Source organism: Leucoraja erinacea, chromosome 17 (assembly GCF_028641065.1).
Source record: "Leucoraja erinacea ecotype New England chromosome 17, Leri_hhj_1, whole genome shotgun sequence".
NCBI lineage: Eukaryota > Metazoa > Chordata > Chondrichthyes > Rajiformes > Rajidae > Leucoraja > Leucoraja erinaceus.
Genome location: NC_073393.1, coordinates 4,569,335 through 4,591,649, shown reverse-complemented (window position 1 = coordinate 4,591,649; position 22,315 = coordinate 4,569,335). Strand labels below are relative to the sequence as shown.

The window sequence follows — 22,315 nt, the reverse complement described above, 5'->3', positions numbered from 1 at the left end:
CAGTGTGCGAGACTCCCCACATCTTTCCCTCTCAACCCCATTGTCCGCGCTTCTCCCCGTAACCGCTGCCGAATAAATCATACCTGCCGTAGAGAAATGTCTTATACTGCTCGAACAAGAAAGCGTAATCCTTCAGGAAAATGATGTTGTAGACCACACAGGCAATAATTAGGAGGAGAGCTTTGACTTCAAAGCTAATCCTGAGGAAGACTGAGCAGGCGATGAGTCCCAGGATACAACAGCACACGTAATACTACACAAAGTAAAATTAAAATAATTAGAATATGCACTTTATTGAACAATTAATCAATCATTTGAAAATGTTATCTTTAGAGATACATCGCGGAAACTGGCTCTTCAGCCCGACGAGTCCATGCCGACCGTATGGTATAGCGAATGGTATGTTGGCTTTCATTGCAAAAGGATTTGAGTATAGGAGCAGGGAGGTTCTACTGCAGTTGTACAGGGTCTTGGTGAGACCACACACCTGGAGTATTGCGTACAGTTTTGGTCTCCAAATCTGAGGAAGGACATTATTGCCATAGAGGGGGTGCAGAGACGGTTCACCAGACTGATTCCTGGGATGTCAGGACTGTCTTATGAAGAAAGACTGGATAGACTTGGTTTCTACTCTCTAGAATTTAGAAGATTGAGAGGAGATCTTATAGAAACTTACAAAATTCTTAAGGGGTTGGACAGGCTAGATGCAGGAAGATTCTTCCCGATGTTAGGGAAGTCCAGGACAAGGGGTCACAGCTTAAGGATAAAGGGGAAATCCTTTAAAACCGAGATGAGAAGAACTTTTTTCACGCAGAGAGTGGTGAATCTCTGGAACTCTCTGCCACAGAGGGTAGTTGAGGCCAGTTCATTGGCTATATTTAAGAGGGAGTTAGATGTGGCCCTTGTGGCTAAGGGGATCAGGGCGTATGGAGAGAAGGCAGGTACGGGATACTGAGTTGGATGATCAGCCATGATCATATTGAATGGCGGTGCAGGCTCGAAGGGCCGAATGGCCTCTACTCCTGCACCTAATTTCTATGTTTCTATGTTTCTATGACCAGCGATCACCTTTTAGGGTCTCGACCCGAAACGCCACCTCCAGAGATGCTGCCGGTCCCGCTGAGTTACTCCAGCTGTTCGTGTCTATCTTCGGTGTAAACCAGCGTCTCCAGTTCCTTACCACACATCACCTCTCACACAGTCTGACACGTAATTTTACCAATTAACCTGCAAACCTGTACGTCTTTGGAGTGTTGGGAGGAAACCGGAGCACCCGGAGAAAACCCACGCAGGTCACGGGGGGGAATGTAAAACTCCGTACAGACAGCGGCCGCAGTCGGGATTGAACCGGGGACTCTGGCGCTGTGAGGCAGTAACTCTACCGCTGTGCCATTCATGAGATGAAACCAATGTCAGCACAGCTGGTAGAGCTGCTGCCTTACAGCACCCGGGACCCAGGTTCAACCCTGACCTCGGGTGTTGCATGCTAGCACGTTCTCCCTCGTGGTAACCTCGTGGGTTTCCTCCAGGTGCTCCGGTCTCCCCCACACCCTAAAGACGTGCGGTGAATTAGCCTCTGTAAACCGCCTCCAGTGTGCAGGGAGCGCATGCAAAAGTGGGATAGCATGGAACTAGTGTGAGCGGGCGATCGCTGCTTGGTGTGGACCTGGTGGGCTGAAGAGCCCGTTTCCATACTGTATCTTTTAATCAATCAATTTCAAATCAATCAATAATCTATGGATATATTAGGCGCGGAGGCACCGGCTTGTACACAGTTCCTATTGAGATTCATAATTATGGCTTTGGATTTAATAATAGACAATAGGCAACAGACAATAGGTGCAGGAGTAGGCCATTCAGCCCTTCGAGACAGCACCGCCATTCAATGTAATCATGGCTGATCATCCCCGATCAGTACCCCGTTCCTGCCTTCTCCCCATATCCTATCTTTAAGAGCCCTATCTAGCTCTCTCTTGAAAGTATCCAAAGAACCGGCCTCCACCACTGAGGCAGAGAATTCTACAGACTCACATATGATGAGCATCATTTCTCCTGCCCTCTCCCCATAACCACTGACACCCGTACTATTCAACCATCTATCTATCTCTACCTTGTGTTATTAATGCAGCAATATCTTTTTACAAGAGAAAATGGATGTCTCATTATTGGACAAAGTATAGTGTCCCATTACACGACTTACAAACACTAAAGTGATCTCACAGTATCGTGGCGTAAAATATAACACAGAAACAATTTAATTTGCAAGTGTCAGAATGAAAAATCACGAGTGTCTTATTGCCATAGTATGTACCAAAATGGAACAATGAAATTCCTACTTGCAGCAGCAAAATGTAGATATACTCACTGGAAGATAGTAGTTCTCACACCCTGAAGAATTTGTCTTATTTTGTAAGTTATCCTAAAAAATAGAACTAAAATGTTTAAAACAGCGTATACATTTTTTAAGCACAAAGTGCAGTTCTAAAATAAGCAAGATAGCAGTTTATCACATATAATCTTTAGCCATCAAAATGGACGCGCGTGTCTTTAGCAAAATTATGTGATAAATCATACAGTAAGGGGAATGATTAAGGACGGCACGGTGGTAGAGTTGCTGCCTTGCAGCGCCAGAGACCCGGGTTCGATCCTGACTACGGGTGCTATCTGTTTTGGAGTTTGTACGTTCTCCCCGTGACCTGCGTGGGTTTTCTCTGGGATCTTCTGTTTCTTCCCACACTCCAAAGACGTGCATGTTTGTGCGTTAATTGGCTTGGTCTAAATGTAAATTGTTCCTAGTGCATAGGATAGTGCTAGTATGCAGGAATCGCTGGTCGGTGCGGACTCGGTGGGCCGAAGGGCCTGTTTCCACACTGTATCACTAAACTAAACGAAGGCACTGATTAATACTGCGCTCCCAATATCGTTACCAGCATGCAACCTAGATGTATGTGGCTGGAAGCAACAACCTGGAGGTGGCAATTTATATTGGAAGTCTAAGGGCAGAAATTGGTATTTTTAAGTGGTTTCTAAATTGGATCCTCAAACAGGCATTCCTCAATGTAATTCACCTGAAGCCGAATGAATTAATTAATGAATGAATGGATGAATTAATTAATAAGTTTAATGGCCAAGTATGTACACATACAAGGAATTTGCCTTGGTGCTCTGCTCACAAGTAACAACACGACATACAGTACTGCACTAGAATCGAGCTGCCTCACAATCACAGAGGGGTTCACTTGTTCTCGTTACAAAAAAGGCATCACTTTTTAACTTTGTTATTATTATTATTGCCACATTTTTTGCGGTGGGTATGTTATATGTCTCATTATCGTTGTTCACAATATTTACTGGTTCATTAAAATTGGACACAAAATGCTGGAGTAACTCAGCGGGACAGGCAGCATCTCTAGAGAGAAGGAATAGGTGACGTTTCAGGTCGAGACTCTTCTTCAGTCATCCTCTTCAGACTGTGTGAAGAAGGGTCTTGCCTCTAGAGCACCAGAGATCCAGGTTCGATCATCACTAGAGGCGGTGTCTGCGCCGAGTTTTACGCTCTCCCCGTGACCGCATGGGTTTCCACAAAAGATAGACACATATTGCTGGAGTAACACATACTGTTCCATTGCCCTAATGCTGGTGTAAAGCCTCTGTCCCACTTAGGAAACCTGAAAACGGAAACCTCCGGAGACTTTGCGCCCCACCCAAGGTTTCCGTGCAGTTCCCGAAGGTTCCCGGAGGTTTTTGTCAGTCTCCCTACCTGCTTCCACTACCTGCAACCTCCGGCAACCATCTGCAACCTCCGGGAACCGCACGGAAACCTTGGGTGGGACGCAAAGTCTCCAGAGGTTTCCGTTCAGGTTTCCTAAGTGGGACAGGGACATAACTCAGCGGGTCAAAACGTACTGGACAGGTCAGAGACGATACAAAACAGTTCAGTACCTTTTCATACCTCTAGTTTCCATCTCGCCTGATGCTCAGTCTGATGAATGGTCTCGACCCGAAACGTCGCCCATTCCTTCTCTCCAGAGATGCTGCCTGGCCCGCTGAGTTACTCCAGCATTTTGAGTCTATAGTTCCTACCTACACTAACTGTTCCATTGCCCCGACTGCAAAGCACCAAAATACTTTCAAGTTACTGCAGCATAATCTAATACACCAAGGCAACATTTTATTTGCAAACAACAAAATGGAAAAGAATATATAGATATACTCACAGTAAGATTATAAGTCTCATTTCCTGTAGCAGTTATGTTGTTTTGTAGGGAATGCTAAAAAGAAAATAGTATTCAAAAGTGCACGTCATTTTCAATGATTCGAAAATGTGTTAAGCAGCAGTTTCTGCCCATAATTGGTGGAACACTGAAGTTGGTTCATGCAACGATTACATTCGATGTTGACGGCCCAAGGCCAGCCAATTGACCGATCAATTGAGTTCATTAAACAAAAAAAATCATTTTTCTCTCTTGAACGTCGGGCCGCCCGTAGCGGCGACTGCGGAGCGCTCAAAGGCCCCGACCACGGGTGAACGAGCAGGAAGTTGACTGAACTTTGGTGCCTTCCCTCACAGTGGGAAACGTTGACTCCACTGGGTGGGGATGCTCATGTTAAACTCTATCGTGTATTGTGTTATTTTTATTCGTACGGCTGTATGGCAACTCAAATCACACACGGTACCAATTGGTGCAAGTGGCAATAAATGGAACGTAACATTGAATTGGATAATACTTGAACATTGAATTCTCCGATTTTTGGTAACATCTTCACACCCATTTCTCCCACTATTCTAACCTCTCTTTCCTTCCCCTCCACCCCTTATCTCCCATCTCTCTTCCTCTGGCTTTACATTCAACGCCTCTCCTGACCTGAGACTCTTCTTCCTTCAGTCCCCTCTTGCTTCCTTTTCATCTCTGGCTTTTCTCCACCCATCTCGCCAGGGCCGGCCTTAAGCCAATTGGACCGATTGCTCCCAATTGGGCCCCGCGCCTAAGGGGGCCCCGCGCTAGGGTAATCTACTCTCGGCTCGGGTAGATCTATCCCGGGTGGAGGGGGAAGAAAGGAGTAGACAGGGAGGGGGGAATGGAGAAGGGGGAGAGGGGGAGCTGGGTCGTTCCCTCACAGTTCCGGGGCAGCGCCCCCGCCCCTCCAGTCGCCGTGCTTCACGCACACAGCCATGGCTTCCCCTCTCTCTCTCTCCCCGGGGAGACACAGTGATCAATACAGGGAGGGCCGGGCCGGGGGTTGGAGCAATGTTTACAAACCTCGGCCTGAGCGCACACCCGTCCGCCTGGACCCCGGCATCTGCTCCCGCCACCAGGGGGGTGGGGACTAAACACACACATGCGCGCGCACACACACACATGCACGCACGCGTACACACACACACACACACACACACACACACACACACACACACACCCGTCATTGGTTTAGTTAATTAAATTGACCTAGTTAATTATATTGGTTCTCACCGAGTTCTCACCAAAATTGTTCCCAATTGGGCCCCGCACCTCCTAAGGCCGGCCCTGCGTCTCGCCATCAAACCCCTCCTCTCCTGTATCCACCCATCACTTGCCAGGGATTGTCCCGCCCCCATCTCTCTCTTCCAGCCTTCTCTCCCCTGCTACAATCAGTCTGAAGAAGGGTCCTGACCCTAAACGTTCCCTATCCATTCCCTCCACGGATGCTGCCTGACCCGATGCGTTCCTTCAACATTTTGTGTCCGACACAAGATTCCAGCATCTGATGTTCGTCATGTCCACATCTTTCTCTCCTCCTGTCTACCTTTATAGTAAGTGTAGGAAGGAACTGCAGATGCTGGTTTATACCAGCATAGACAGACACAAATTGCTGGGGTAACTCAGCGGGTCAGGCAGCAGCATCTCTGGAGAAAAGGAATGGGTGACGTTTCGGGTCGAGACCCTTCTTCAGACCTCAAGGGTCTGAAACGTCACCAATTCCCTTTCTCCCGAGAGATGCTGCCTGTCCCACTGAGTTACTCCACCATTCTTGGGTCAATCTTCGTTACAGTAATATATTATACTGAAGGACCAAAGCGTACATCGCCTTACGGTAATTAACAACAATCTAGTTCTCCACTGGCCAACTGAGAAGCAGAGATTGATTTAGAATTATCTGTGGTGTAATCTAACAATCCAAGGCAAACCTTTACAGGCAAGATTCACTAAATGAAAAATAATATTTGCATCTACTCACGAGATTTATCTCATTTGTCTCATTTGTCTTGCTGGGCCTTTCTGGTATGGAATACTAAAATAAAAAATATATAATATTCAATATAGCATGTGTAGGTAGAGTTGCTGCCTTACAGCGCCAGAGACCCGGGTTGAATCCCGATTACGGGTGCTGTCTGTACGTTCTCTCCGTGACCTGCGTGGGATTTCTCCTGGTGCTCCAATTTCCTCTCACACTCCAATATACAATAGACAATAGGTGCAGGAGTAGGCCATTCGGCCCTTCGAGCCAGCACCGCCATTCAATGTGATCATGGCTGATCATCCCCAATCAGTACCCCGCTCCTGCCTTCTCCCCTATCCCCTGACTCCACTATTTTTAAGAGCCCTATCTACCTCTCTCTTGAAAGCATCCAGAGAACCTGCCTCCACTGCCCTCTGAGGCAGATAATTCCACAGACTCACCACTCTCTGTGAGAAAAAGTGTTTCCTCGTCTCCGTTCTAAATGGCTTACTCCTTATTCTTAAACTGTGTGGCCCCTGGTTCTGGTCTCCCCCAACATCGGGAACATGTTTCCTGCCTCTAGCGTGTTCAAGCCCTTAACAATCTTATATGTTTCAATGAGATTCCCTCTCATCCTTCTAAACTCCAGAGTGTACAAGCCCAGCTGCTCCATTCTCTCCAAAGATCTACAGGTTTGAAGGTTAATTGACTTGGTATAAATGTAAATTGTCCCTAATGTGTGTAGGATAGTGTTAAGGGCCAGTCCCACTTGGCCTCAGAATAAAAGGATGCACCTTTAAAAAGGAGATAAGGAGGAATTTCTTTAGTCAGAGGGTGGTGAATCTGTGGAATTCATTGCCACAGACGGCTGTGGAGGCCAAGTCAAGCAGAGAATGACAGATTCTTGATTAGTATGAGTGTCAGGGGTTATGGGGAGAAGGCAGGAGAATGGGGTTAAGAGGGAAAGATAGATCGGCCATAATTGAATGGTAGAGCAGACTAGATGGGCCAAATGGCCTAACTCTGCTCCTAGAACATATGTATTTATGAACTTAGTGCGGTGACCGCTTGTCAGCGCAGACTCGGTGGGGTGAAGGGCCTGTTTCCGCGCTGTATCTCTAAACTAAACACATAGTTTTTGTTGATAATGAGTACTTATAAAATAAGATAAGCTGCAGTAATTATTTTAGTTTAGTTCAGTTGAGAGGTACAGCGCGGAAACAGGCCCTTCGGCCCACCGGGTCCGCGCCGACCAGCGATCCCCGCACACTAACACTATCCTACACACACTAGGGACAATCTTTACATTTACCAAGCCAATTAACCTACAAACCTGTACGTCTTTGGAGTGTGGGAGGAAACCGAAGATCTCGGAGAAAACCGAAGATCTCGGAGAAAACTCACGCAGGTCAGGGGGAGAACGTGCAAACTCCGTACAGACAGCGCCCGTAGTCGGGATCGAACCCGGGTCACCGACGCTGCACGCGCTGTAAGGCAGCATCTCTACCGCTGCGCCACCGTGCCATGAGTCGAATGTGCAAATATTTTCAACGATGTTCCTAATGTTACTCACCAAGTTCAAAACCGAAATGACCAGCACAACAACGATGGCGATCAGAGTCAGTGGCAGGCGTAGTATCGGTTTCTTGGTAACAGCTTCAGAGATTCCAAAGAATGGATTTGATGACGAGCTATTATTCATCCAGAGCTTTGAAAAGAGCAGAAAATAATAGTACATTGAAACAAGGGGGAAATCTTTTAGGACCGAGGTGGGGAAAACATTTTTCACACAGAGAGTGGTGAATATCTGGAACTCTCTGCCACAGAGGGCAGTTGAGGCCACAGTTCAGTGGCTATATTTAAGAGGGAGTTAGATGTGGCCCTTGTGGCTAAAGGGATCAGGGGATATGGAGAGAAGGCAGGGACAGGATACTGAGTTGGATGATCAGCCATGATCATGATCAGCCATGATCATATTGAATGGCGGTGCAGGCTAGAAGGGCCGAATGGCCTACTCCTGCACCTATTTACTATGTTTCTATGTTAGTTAGCTTTGTTTATTGTCACGTGTGCCGAGGTACAGTGAAAAGCTTTTGTGGCGTGCTATCCAGTCAGGAGAAAGACAATACGTGATTAAAAGGAGCTAAAGGCTCAAAGGATCGAATAGTGAAAGACAATAGGTAGTAGATGCAGGAGGAGGCCATTCGGCCACTTCGAGCCAGCACCGCCATTCAATGTGATCATGGCTGATCATCCCCAATCAGTACCCCGTTCTCCCCATATCCCCTGACCCCGCTATCTTTAAGAGCCCTATCTCGCTCTCTCTTGAAAGCATCCAGAGAACCGGCCTCCACCGCCCTTTGAGGCAGAGAATAGAAGGCTTGGATAGAGTGAATGTGGAGAGGATGTGGGAGAGTCTAGGACTAGAGGCCACAGCCTCAGAATGAAAGGATGTTTAAGGAAGGAGATGAGAAGGAATTTATTTAATCAGAGGGTGGTGAATCTGTGGAATTCTTTGCCACAAAAGGCTGTGGAGGCCGTCAATGGATAATTTTTTAAGGCAGAGATGGATAGATTCGTGATTAGTGTAGGCGTCAGGCGTTATGGGGAGTAGGCAGGAGAATGGGGTTAGGATGGTGTCAGCCATGATTGAATGGCAGAGTAGACTTGAGGGGCCGAATGGCCTTATGGAGCGCAGTCAAGGGTGGGATTCGAAGGGACTCGAGGGAGTACAGAGAAGGTTCACCAGACTAACTCCTGGGATGTCAGGACTATCATATGAAGAAAGACTGGATAGACTCGGATTGCGCTCGCTAGAATTTAGACAGGCTAGATGCAGGAAGATTGTTCCCGATGTTGGGGAAGTCCAGAATAAGGGGTCACAGTTTAAGGATGAGGGGGAAATCTTTTAGGACCGAGATGAGAAAAACATTTTTCACACAGAGAGCGGTGAATCTCTGGAACTCTCTGCCACAGAGGGTAGTTGAGGCCACAGTTCATTGGCTATATTTACGAGGGAGTTAGATGTGGCCCTTGTGGCTAAAGGGATCAGGGGGTATGGAGAGAAAGCAGGTACAGGATACTGAGTTGGATGATCAGCCATGATCATATTGAATAGCGGTGCAGGCTCGAAGGGCCGAATGGCCTACTCCTGCACCTATTTTCTATGTTTCTATGAACGCACACCTCCAGAGGAGACGGCGACCCGCATGCAGCACCTTAGACTGCTCGCCCATCCTGACGGTATTCAGGATGCTGCCGTTCTTTGGCAATTTGTAAAGCAAGATCTCCAATCTCCAAAAATACAGAGGTAATTAAAAGCAATGTTGGTTCATTGTGTTTCTTAACACTTACGCTTCACGTTTGAAACAGTTGTCCGCACGAGATGAAATTTGAGGAAATATTTGCATTTTAGTTAAAAGTGCGACGTAATATTATCCCAGTCTGAAATGGTCAGAGGTTTTTTCCCAAGGGTGTAATGATCAAAAGCTAGAAATCTCCATGGAGCGATGGAAATAGGCAACGTTTCGGGGTCAAAACCCCTTCATCCCTGAAGAAGGGTTTCGACCCGAAACGTGGCCTATTTCCTTCACTCCATAGATGCTGCCTCACCCACTGAGTTTCTCCAGCATTTTTGTCTACCTTCAATTTTCTAGCATCTGCAGTTCCTCCTTAAACAAATGCTAGAAGTCATAGCTTTAAGGTGAAAGGGAGAATGTTTGAATGAGATGCTTGAATGAGATGGGGCAAGTTTTGTTTTAATACAGGGAGTGTCTGGAACGAAGATGGACACAAAGTACTGGAGAAACTCAGCGGGACAGGCAGCATCTCTGGAGGGAAGGAATGGGTGATGTTTCTGGTCGAGACCCTTCTTCAGATCCTTCAGTGCCTGCCAGGCCTTGCCAGGGGCAGTGGTTGAGGCAGATGTGGAATTTCAGAGACTGTTGGACAGGCAAAATTGATATGCAGGGAATGGAGGGATATGGATTCTGCGCAGGTAAGTAAGATATGGCATCATGTTCGACACAGACATTGCGGGCCGAAGGGCCAGGTGTCGTGCTGTACTGTTCTATGCTCACAGATGAGGCACGGTCAAATGGCCTGTTTCTGCATTGATATTGTGACAGGGTGGCACAGTGGCGCAGCGGTAGAGCTGCTGCCTCACGGCGCCAGGGACCCAGTTTTGATCCTGACTACAGGCGCTGTTTGTGCAGAGTTTGCACGCTCTCCCTGTGATGCTCCGATTTACTCCCACATCCTATCATCATCATCAGTGGTCACTCGAAACGAGTATGACTGTCCTCTCATGGAGGACGCCCGTGCATGACTTTGTTTAACGTGGGGAGACTGGTGCACAGACAGCCACCCCACACGGTCCTAGACAGATCTGGGTCAGGATCCAGTGGCATGGAGTCCAAGACGACCGGAGACCCTTTTCTGCTGCAGCCTTCATCCGCCTTCCCAGCCGTTGTGACGCTCCACTAAGGTCAGCCATCGTCCTCCGCCTGTTCCACCGTTGAGGTCTTGGTTGGATTGCTCTTTGTCAGAGACCTCCCCCTCGACCTTACCGCCAGGGGTGGCCCTACCAGGAGCGTAGCTCCAGACGGCATCGCTCTCAGGATCTCAGGTCCACACAAGCTTCTCCACCACGACAAGGTGACAATCCACTATCCCATAGACATGCAGACGTACAGACTTGGCTTCTGTGAAATTGCCTCCAGTGTGTAGGATGCGAAAATGGGATAAGATAGTTAACGCTAGTGTGAACGGGCGATCGCTGGTCGGCGCGGACTTGATGGGCCGAAGGGCCATCTAAACTAAACTAAAAGGTAAAGAGCAGGGCACACATCAGTATTTGAAGAAGGGTCTCGACCCGAAACGTCACCCATTCCTTCTCCCCAGAGATGCTGCCTGTCTCGCTGAGTTACTCCAGCTTTCTGTGTTTGATCTTTCAGTATTTGATGTAAGATATCAACCGGTTTTAAAAGCGATAAGATCACAAAGAGTCAAGCTTTTGGTGAGCGTGTGTGTGACAAAGGCCAGTAGATTATCTCAGTTACAATGTTTGGATTCAACTCACCTTCACATAACCGGCAAAGGAAACAAAAAGAATTATCAGAAGCACGGCGGCAGCAATTCCAAATGATATTCCCAGGAGAACATTTCTATTGAGAGAAACATACTTAGTAGAAGTCAGGTTGGAAAAAAATAAAACATTTTTAAAGTGTTTAATGTTTAATAATACTTACAGTGGCATGACCAGCAGATGGACCACAAAGATGGAAAAGAATATCAATGTAGCACAACCAACATAATATCGCATGTACGGAAGACAAACTGACCGATACTGGAAGAAAGAAAAGAGGTGGCCGTTACAGGGATGGATGGATAGATGGATAGATGGATGGGTAGATAGATGGGTAGATGGATGGATGGATGGATGGATGGATAGATGGATGGATGGATGGATGGATGGATGGATGGATGATGGATGGATGGATGGATGGATGGATAGATGGATGGATGGATGGATGGATGGATGGATGGATGGATGGATGGATAGATGGATGGATGGATGATAGATAGATAGATGATAGATGGATAGATAGATGGATGGATGGATGGATAGATAGATAGATAGATAGATAGATAGATAGATGGATGGATAGATAGATAGATAGATAGATGAATAAATGGATGGAGGGATGAATAAATGGACGGATGGATGGATGCTTTATTGCCACATGTGGCGAGCCACAGTGGAATTCGTTGCTTTACACACACAGGGTATGCGAATAGTCGCCACATAAAGGGCATCGACAAAGTTACAAATATCCCGCTGCAGGTCCTCCTTTGTTCTCCTCCCCCTCCCTCCCCCCCCCATGCCATGCCAGGTTAGATTTCCGTTGGGTGATGATGTAAAGAGATGTCAAACAAACAGAAATAAATGTGTCGGTAATGAAGATAAACTGGAGCCTTATCGGTTGTACGGTGTCATAGAATATAGAACATAGAACAGTACAGCACAAGAACAGGCCCTTCGGCCCACAACATCTGTGCCAAACATGATGCCAAGTTAATGGCAGGGGTTATGGGGAGAAGGCAGGAGAACAGGGTTAGGAGGGAGAGATAGATCAGCCATGATTGAATGACGGAATGGATTTGATGGGCCGAATGGCCTAATTCTGCCCCCATCACATGAACATGAACAATGAGAGGTTTTTCGTTGAAATAACTTGAATAGGTGGCTCAGTAAACGCACGTTTATTACAAACACTTACTGCTTTCTCCAGTCCCTTTTCACTGAAAGATGGCGTTACCCCAGCAAAGATGCCGCACTTAATTGATTCTCTGCAGAAAGACGTGGGAATCAATCAATGAGAATGCCGCGATCACACACGTACTAAACTGTTGCCAGCTAGATCAATTACCTCCATCACAAAAACCTAATCATTATATTAATTCATCTATTTCTTCCATTGCAACAAAATCAACTGACCTCTCCCTTAGATTTTAGAGATACAACGTGCAAACAGGCCCTTCGGCCCAACGAGTCCGTGCCAACCAGCGATCCCCGCAGACTGGAACTATCCTACGCACTGGGGACAATTTACAATTACAGAAGCTGATTAAGCAAATTTCTCTGGAGAACATACCTGCCCATGGTCTCAGGGAACACTGCCTGACCCATTGAGTTACTCCAGCACTTTTTTTTCTGCAGTTCTATAATCTAAGATGTTTAAGTGCCTGACCATCTAATGTATCTGATGAATTTTATTTTTTACTACAGTAATCTTTTGTGTAATATTAAAATTTTGAATATCTAGTTCAACTTTTTTTTTAGAGGTACTAGTTCACTGTAACAGCACGTACCATCATAAAAATGTATTTTGAAAAGTTAATACTCTTTGTACAATGGGACCTAATCGCCTGGAGAAAACGACATTCACACGCATACACATACGCAAGCACACGCGCACACACACACACAACACACACGCACACACACACACAATGCAAACAAATACGTGCACAAAAACACATACACAGGCGCACACACACGCACACACACACATACACACGCACACACACACAAAGCACACACACACACACACATAAACACGCACACAGGCGCGCACGCACACAAAGCACACACACACGCAAAGCACACACACATGTGCACATGCACACACATGCGCGCACACACAAACACATGCGCACATGCACACACACAAAGCGCACACACACATACAACATGCACACACAAAGCGCACACACACAATGCACACTCACGTGCACACACACACACACACAATGCACACACACACACAATACATGCACACGCACAAACGCACACACACACACACACACACACACTCAAAGCACATGCACACATGCACAAACACGCACACAGCATACACACACATAAACACATGCGCACACGCACACACACCCACACGCGCGCACACACACGCATGCGTACATGCGCACACACACACCCGCACGCACACACGCACACACACACACACATGCACACATGCGCACATGCACACATGCAAAGCACACACTCACACATAAACACATGCGCACACACACACACACACACATGCGCACACACACGGTGAGAACACCATCCCAACGCTACCTACTTGTGTGAATTTATCCCGTTAATTGTTGTTATCATTTTTTCGTGCAACTCTTCTTCAAATCGTCTTTTTTGTGATTTGTTTCTGCAAAAATAAACATAGTAGTTACCACACGCCAACGCACACGACACAGAGACATAGAGTCATGGACTGTCAACTTGCAAGAGAAATGTTCCCAATGTTGAGGGAGTTCAGAACCAGGGGCCACAGTCTAAGGATGAAGGGGTGGCCATTTAATACTGAGATGAGAAAAAAACATTCTCACCCAGAGAGTTGTGAATTTGTGGATTTTTCTGACACAGAAGGCAGTGGAGGCCAAGTCACTGGATGTGATCTAAACCTTCTATCTCAATGTTGCAACCGGAAGTCAAACGGCAAACTAACGGGGATTAATTGAGCAAGTATTTTGGTTTAAATACTTTTGGTTAAATACAGCTTGATGCTGTCAAGCTGGAAAGGATACGGAGAAGATTTACGAGGATGTTGCCAGGACTCGAGGGTCTGAGCTACAGGGGGAAGTTGAGTAAGTTGGGACTCCATTCCTTGCAGCACAGGAGGATGAGGGGTGGTCTCATACAGATGTATAAAATCATGAGAGGAATAGATCGGGTAGACACACAGAGTCTCTTGCCAGGGAGTAGGGGAATCAAGAATCAGAGGACATAGGTTTAAGGTGAAGGGGAAGAGATTTAATAGGAATCTGAGGGGTAACTTTTTCACACAAAGGATGGTGCGTGTATGGAACGAGCTGCCAGAGGAGGTAGTTAGACAATGGATAATAGGTGCAGGAGTAGGCCATTTGGCCCTTCGAGCCAGCACCGCCATTCAATGTGATCAAGGCTGATCATCCCCAATCAGTACCCCGTTCCTGCCTTCTCCACATATCCCCTGACTGCTATCTTTAAGAGCCCAATCTAGCTCTCTCTTGAAAGCAACCAGAGAACCTGCCTCCAACATTTAGAACGGAGACGATAAAACACTTTTTCTCACAGAGAGTGGTGAGTCTGTGGAATTCTCTGAGGCAGAGAATTCCACAGACTCACCACTCTGTGAGAAAAAGTGTTTCCTCGTCTCCGTTCTAAATGGCTTACTCCTTATTCTTAAACTGTTGAGGCCGGGACTATCCCAACAATTAAGAAACAGTTAGACAGGTGCATGGATAGGACAGGTTTGGAGGGATATAATAATAATAATAATAATAATAATAATAATAACTTTATTTATAAAGTGCTTTTAGACAACATCAGTTACCACAAAGTGCTGTACATGGGAAGTCAACAAAAAGTTATTACAAACTACTAAAACCATTAAGATGACAGGACTATAAAAACAGTAAAAATTAAAAGACATTAAAAGCACTAAAACAGGAACAATGTCTCAGCCAGTGTCGAAAGCCAGTGAATAAAAGTGAGTTTTTAGGGAGGATTTAAAGATGGACAGTGAAGGGGCCTGTCTGATCTGCAGCGGCAAGGTGTTCCAGAGTGCCGGGGCAGCAACAGAAAAGGCTCTATCCCCTCTGAGCTTCCGCTTAGACCTTGGTACCTCAAGGAGCAGCTGATCCGCTGACCTGAGGCACCGGGCAGGAGCATATAGGTGGAGCAGCTCAGAGAGGTAAGGCGGGGTGAGGCCATTCAATGATTTAAAAACAAATAAAATAATTTTAATATGGACCAAACGCAGGCAGGTGGGACTAGTGTAGCTGGGACTTGTGGGGCAAGTTGGGCCGAAGGTCCAGTTTACACACTGTATCACTCTATGACCTCAAGAGGGCAAAGTAACATCTGAGGGGGGGTTTTTCATCGTGATTGAATACACAGTGGCAGGAACACGCCCCTGTTGCACTCAAGAGGTGGTGCACACCTACCTGTCTAATGACCTGTGAAGTCCCAGGGAACGCATCGGAATTTCCTAGACAGATGAGAGAAAAAAAAACATGTCAGACTACATCATAGAGAGAAACCGGCCCATAGCCCCGACTCGCCCATGCCGACCAACGTGTCCCAGCTACACTAGTCCCACCTGTCCGTATGTGGTCCATATCCCTCCATGTTACAGTCTGCCGACCAAGATGCCCCATTTGCCCACTAGTTCAACGGACATCTAGGTCAGCATGGCCGAGTCGGGCCGAAGGGCCTGTTTCATAGAATGATGCAGCATGAAAACAGGCCCTTCAGCCCAACTTGCCCATGCCGACCAAGATGTCCATTTGCACTAAGTCCCACCTGCCCGCATTTCAGTGAATCTTGTGTAGGAAGGAACTGCAGATGCTGGTCAAAATCAAAGATAGATACAAAATGCTGGAGTAACTCAGCGGGACAGGCAGCATCTCTGGGGAGAAGGAATGCACGGCGTTTCGGGTTGAGACCCTTATTCAGATGGATTCACCCATTCCTTCTTTCAATGATTCCTATTGTCCATTTCCCTCTAAACCTCTCCTGTCCAAGTGTCTTTAAAATGCAGTTACACTACCTGCCTCAACTACCTCCTCTGGCAGCTTGTTCCATGCACCCACCACTATCCGAGTCAAAAAATTACTCCCCAAATTCCTGTTAAATCTTTCATGTCTCCTTAAATCCGTGACTTCCGGTTCTTGATCGTACCCTGAGTAAAAGACTCGGTGTGTACACCCTGTGTGTTGCTTTCATGATATTACACTCCGCTCTCTTCAGCCTCCTGAGCTCCAAGGAATAAAGTCCTTGCCTGCTCAACCTCTCCCGATAGCTCAAGCCCTCGAGTCCTGGCAACATCCTTGTAAATCATCTCTTCACTCTGTCCAGCTTAATTTAGTTCAGAGATACAGCGTGGAAACAGGCCCTTCGGCCCACCGGGTCCGCGCCATCCAGTGATAGACAATAGCCAATAGACGCAGGAGTAGGCCATTTGGCCCTTCGAGCCAGCACCGCCATACACTGTGATCATGGCTGATCATCCCCAATCAGTACCCCGTTCCTGCCTTCTCCCCATATCCCCTGGCTCCGCTATTTTTAAGAGCTCTATCCAGCTCTCCCTTGAAAGCATCCAGAGAACCGGCCTCCACCGCCCTCTGAGGCAGAGAATTCCCCGTACACTAGCAATATCCGACAGACGAGGGACAAATGGCAATTTTTACCACAGCCAAATTAACCTACGGACCTGCACGCCTTTGTTGTGCGGGAGGAAACCGGCGCACCCGGAGAAAAGCCACACGGGTCACGGACGTACAAACTTCGTACAGACAAGCACCCTTTGTCAGGATGGAACCCGGGTCTCCGGCGCTGTGAGGCAGCAACTCTACCGCTGCGCAACCGTGCCGCCCGTGGAGAATGTAATGTTGATATTAGTTGTGATATGAGGCGCTGTTCCTCCAATTTGCGCGTGGGCCCACGCAGACACTGGAGGAGGCCGCGGACACGGGTCGATCTCATTCACGGGCAGTGGCATTTTTACCTTCCTGGTCTTCCCGCTGGGCGTGGAGATATCGCTGCTGACGCTCTCCCGCTGCTGTAAGTGGGCGAAGGGCTTCGCTGCTCCCCACGACTCCAGGTATCGGGTCATGCGGACAGATGCTCTCATCTTCAGCCCTCCTTTCAAGTGCCTTGGCATTGGCAAATGGCGGCTCTTCAGGCTCTGCTGGGTGGTCTGTGGATGGTAATAACACCACAGAGAGATGCTCAGCACCACACAGCTAAGGCACAAGTGCACGGAGTCTAAACTGCGGAGCATCCTGGACATTACAGCTCACCCCCTCCGTGACACACACTGGTCAACCTGAGGAGCACCGTCAGCAACAGACTGGTTCCACCAAGATACGGCACAGAACGCCACAGGAGATCCTTCTTCCCTGTGGCTATCAAACTGTACAACTCCTCCCCCTCTGTCGTGGGGTAGACTGAGACTGACTCCCCACCCCTCAACCCCGACACCCCCCCCCCCCAATCTTTGCACACGTCACTTTAATTCATGTTTCATGTATTTTGTGTGTTATGACTGTTGGCAGATCAAGTCCCTCCTGAGATAAATGAATCTATCGTATCGTATAGAGGTTGGGAGGTCATGTTGCAGTTGTATAAGGCGTTGGTGAGGCGGGTGGCTCCGTTTGGCATGGTTCGGAAGTGGCCGGTGAGGCGGTGTGGACCAGCGGTGGCGGCAGAAGGTCTGGTCGGGGCGGCGTTGCGGGCCTGGAGTGGAGCCGGCAGCTCGTCCTTGCGGTGAAGGTCAGCAGGTCCGCCCGCTATCACCGAAATCCATTATAAACTGGTCGGTGACAACGAGGGTTTACTGCAGGTGGAGTGTTATGGGAAGCATCGACAATGATGTGCGGCCAACTTTAGTGTGGTACGGCTTAGAGATATAGGCCCTTCGGCCCACCGAGTCCGCGCCGACCAGCGATCACCCCCCACACTAACACTATCCTACACACATACACAGTAGGGACAATTTACAATTTTACCAAAGCCAATTAACCTACAAACCTGCACGTCTTTGAGATATGGGAGATAACCAGAGGAACTGGTGAAAACCCACGCAGGTCACGGCGAGAACGTACAAACTCCATACAGACAGCACCCGTGGTCAGGATCGAACCTGGGTCTCTGAAGTTGTTGCAGCCCGCAAAAATAAAATGGAGTTCCTGTTTAATACTCACCCTTGGATCTATGACCAGGTAGGTTTTGAGCTTCAGCTCGTTGAGGTAGGCATTTCTTTGGTGACCATTTCCTTCTTCGACTTCATACGCCTTCTGCAGGTAGCTCAGTGTCGTGGCAGTGATGTGCACACGCCTTAAAATGGAGCAAAAATATCATCAGCCGCTCACCTTATCACTGGTGGGTTCTCTCACCGAGCGATGCAAGAGGCTGCAGGCAGGAAACCCGAGACAAAATCAATACTGCTGGAGGAACGAAGTGGGACTCAGGCAACATCAGCTTTGGTCACCGTGTTATAGGAAAAATGTTGTCAAGCTGGAAGTCAAGTCAAGTCAAGTCAAGTCAAGTTTATTTGTCACATACACATACGAGATGTGCAGTGAAATGAAAGTGGCAATGCTCGCGGACTTTTGTGCAAAAGACAAACAACAAAACAACCAAACAAATTATAAACACAATTATAACACACATATTCTTTTACATAATAAATAATGGAAGGAAAAAAACGTTCAGTAGAGTGAAAGTAGACTGGAAAGGGTGCAGAGAAGATTTACGAGGATGAGAGGAAGCTTAATCGGTGAAACCTATCGAATAGTGAAAGGCCTGGAGAGTGTGGATGTGGAGAGGATGTTTCCACTCATGGGGGAGTCTACGACCAGAGGCTATAGAGTCTCGGAATAGAAACATAGAAATTAGGTGCAGGAGTAGGCCATTCGGCCCTTCGAGCCTGCACCGCCATTTAATATGATCATGGCTGATCATCCAACTCAGTATCCCGTACCTGCCTTCTCTCCATACCCTCTGATCCCCTTGGCCACAAGGGCCACATCTAACTCCCTCTTAAATATAGCCAATGAACTGGCCTCAACTACCCTCTGTGGCAGAGAGTTCCAGAGATTCACCACTCTCTGTGTGAAAAAAAAAAAGTTCTCCTCATCTCGGTTTTAAAGGATTTCCCCCTTATCCTTAAGCTGTGACCCCTTGTCCTGGACTTCCCCAACATCGGGAGCAATCTTCCTGCATCTAGCCTGTCCAACCCCTTAAGAATTTTGTAAGTTTCTATAAGATCCCCTCTCAATCTCCTAAATTCTAGAGAGTATAAAAGTCTATCCAGTCTTTCTTCATAAGACAGTCCTGACATCCCAGGAATCAGTCTGGTGAACCTTCTCTGCACTCCCTCTATGGCAATAATGTCCTTCCTCAGATTTGGAGACCAAAACTGCACGCAATACTCCAGGTGTGGTATAAAAGCACGTACTCTAAAAAAGGAGATGAGGAGGAATTTCTTTAGTCAGAGGGTGGTGAATCTGTGGAATTCGTTGTCACAGACGGCTGTGGAGGCCAGGTCAACGGATATTTTTAAGGCGGAGATTGACAGATTCTTGGTTCAGTCCGGGTGTCAGGGGTTATGGGGAGAAGGCTGGAGAATGGGGTTGAGGGGGGAAAGATAGATCAGCCGTGACTGAATGGCGGAGTAGACTGGATGAGCCAAATATTTCTGCTCCGTGAACTAATTATGTTTCCAGGACTCGAGGGCCTCAGCTGTAGGGGAGAGGTTGAGCAGGCAAGCACTTTATACCTTGGAGCCCTCATTCGGTGGGTGAGGGGTGATCTTACAGAGGTGTGCAAAATCACATTTTAGTTTAGTTTAGAGATACAGGGCGATCGTTCTGCCATGGCCTACGTGATCTCCTGGTTGCATATCTTTCATTCATTTGTTCTATATCTTTCCATATAACCATCTATATCTCTAATTTATCTTTCCCCTGACTCTCAGTCAGAAGAAGGGTCTCAACCCGAAACGTCACATATTCATTTTCTCCAGAGATGCTGCCTGACCCGTTAAGTTCCTCCAGCCTTTTGTGTCCATCTTTAATCTACACCCTCTGGTTGTTCAATGTCCAGAACAAGGGGTCACAGTTTAAGGATAAGGGGGAAATCATTTAGGACCGAGATGAGGAAAACTTTTTTCACACAGAGAGTGGTGAATCTGTGGAATTCTCTGCCGCAGAAGGTAGTTGAGGCCAGTTCATTGGCTATATTTAAGAGGGAGTTAGATGTGGCCCTTGTGGCTAAAGGGATCAGGAGGTATGGAGAGAAGGCAGGTACGGGATACTGAGTTGGATGATCAGCTATGATCATATTGAATGGCGGTGCAGGCTCGAAGGGCTGAATGGCCTACTCCTGCACCTATTTTCTATGTTTCTATGAAAATAGGCCCTTCGGCCCACCGAGTCCGCACCGACCAGCGATCCCCGCACACTAACACTATCCCAACGACACACATATCAGGGACAGTTAACAAGTTAATCGAAGCCAATTAACCTACAAACCTGTATGTTGTTCGAGTGTGAGAGGAAACCGCAGCAACTCTACCGCTGTGCCACCGTGCCGCCCTGTAGCGTCTAGCCTTTTGGTGATGGTCGGCATGGAATCGGTGGGCCGAAGGGCCTGTTTCCATGCTATATCTCTGTAAATCTTCATTATATTTTCCTAACCAAGTTAGCCCTCAAGTAAGATTTAAAGGGATATGGACCAAGCGCAGGCAAATGGGACTAGTGTAGCTGGGACATTGTTGGCCGGCGTGGGCGAGTTGGGCCAAAGGGCCTGTTTCCACACTGTATCCCTCTATGACTCACGTTGAATGGCGGTGCTGGCTCGAAGGGCCGAATGGCCGACTCCTGCACCTATTGTCTATTGTCTATTGACTCCATAAGTGAGCAGAGAAGTCTGTGGTACAATTGCTTCTGATGAACACGGGAAACGCAGCTCGTACCAGGGATAGTGATGGTAAACACTGCTCGTGTGTGGGAAAGAACTGTTGTAGACGCTGGTTTCAATCGAAGGTAGACATAAAATGCTGGAGCAACTCAGCGGGACAGTCAGCATCACTGGAGAGGAGGGATGGGTCTCCAGAGATCCTGCCTGACCCGCTGAGTTACGCGGGCATTTCTGTAGACGCTACTCACCCAGGGACGCCTCCAGATTCCATGTGGTTGGCCAGGGTCACGTCGTGGGACCACACGTCGTACTGCCACTTCCTCAGGCCGATGACCCCACACAGCACGTTGCCCGAGTGTACGCCCACGCGCATGCTGATGTCCACCCCAGTCACCGCACGCACCACCCTGCACCGGGGCAAGAACACACAATCACTACCACATCCCACACCACTGCCTGCACTGGAGACTGCCAGCTACAGCGAGAGGCTGCATAGACCCCACAACCTCAAAACACCAAGCCCTCTTACAGTTCCATATAGTGTTAAATAAACCCCTGTCCCACGGTACGAGTTCATTCCAAGTGCTCTCCCGAGTTTGCCCTGATTCGAACTCGGCGATTTACGGCAATGGCCACTCGTCGGTACTGGGGGCTCTCGTGGACATTTTTCAACATGTTGAAAAATCTTCACGAGTCTTCCCGTGCTTACCTGCCGTCAAATGGTGACATTTGAAAGACATTTAGACATGTAGTTTAGTTTGAATGGAGGTGCTGGCTGGAAGGGCCGAATGGCCTACTCCTGCACCTATTTCCTTTGTTTCCCAGACGGCCATCATTACGTACTCAATAGCTTCGCACATGTCCAGACCCATCTTCACACAATTCCTCGCGTGCTTTGGTAAAGACACGGGCAGTCCTGAGACACAGTAGTAGCAATCGCCCAGTATTTTAATCCGCATGCACTCATTCTCCTGAAAGATTAAAAAAAAAGCTGAATCACCAACAAATTGAAGGGGGACCTCATTGAAACGTACAGAATAGTGAAAGGCCTGGATAGAGTGGGTGTGGAGAAGATGTTTCCACTAGTGGGAGAGTCTGGGACCAGAGGTCATTCCCTCAGAATTAAAG

The 22,315-nt window shown here is 47.6% G+C and overlaps 1 protein-coding gene across 2 annotated transcripts in view; it reads right to left on the bottom strand.

Moving 5' to 3' along the window:
• Positions 1 to 22,315, bottom strand: part of adcy7 (adenylate cyclase 7) — a 52,727-nt gene that overhangs the window by 14,283 nt on the left and 16,129 nt on the right. Inside the window, exons 7-20 of one of the 2 annotated variants that reach the window (XM_055648407.1) lie at positions 22,031 to 22,158; positions 21,436 to 21,594; positions 18,469 to 18,601; positions 17,271 to 17,462; positions 15,709 to 15,752; positions 13,848 to 13,928; positions 12,480 to 12,549; positions 11,448 to 11,545; positions 11,279 to 11,363; positions 7,772 to 7,906; positions 6,217 to 6,270; positions 4,218 to 4,271; positions 2,366 to 2,419; positions 84 to 253 (exon numbers count right to left, since the gene is read on the bottom strand). In XM_055648407.1, the coding sequence (XP_055504382.1) occupies positions 84 to 253; positions 2,366 to 2,419; positions 4,218 to 4,271; positions 6,217 to 6,270; positions 7,772 to 7,906; positions 11,279 to 11,363; positions 11,448 to 11,545; positions 12,480 to 12,549; positions 13,848 to 13,928; positions 15,709 to 15,752; positions 17,271 to 17,462; positions 18,469 to 18,601; positions 21,436 to 21,594; positions 22,031 to 22,158 (1,457 nt within the window). The remainder of the gene's footprint in view (positions 1 to 83; positions 254 to 2,365; positions 2,420 to 4,217; positions 4,272 to 6,216; positions 6,271 to 7,771; positions 7,907 to 11,278; positions 11,364 to 11,447; positions 11,546 to 12,479; positions 12,550 to 13,847; positions 13,929 to 15,708; positions 15,753 to 17,270; positions 17,463 to 18,468; positions 18,602 to 21,435; positions 21,595 to 22,030; positions 22,159 to 22,315) is intronic. The other variant, XM_055648408.1, reaches the window with a different exon arrangement.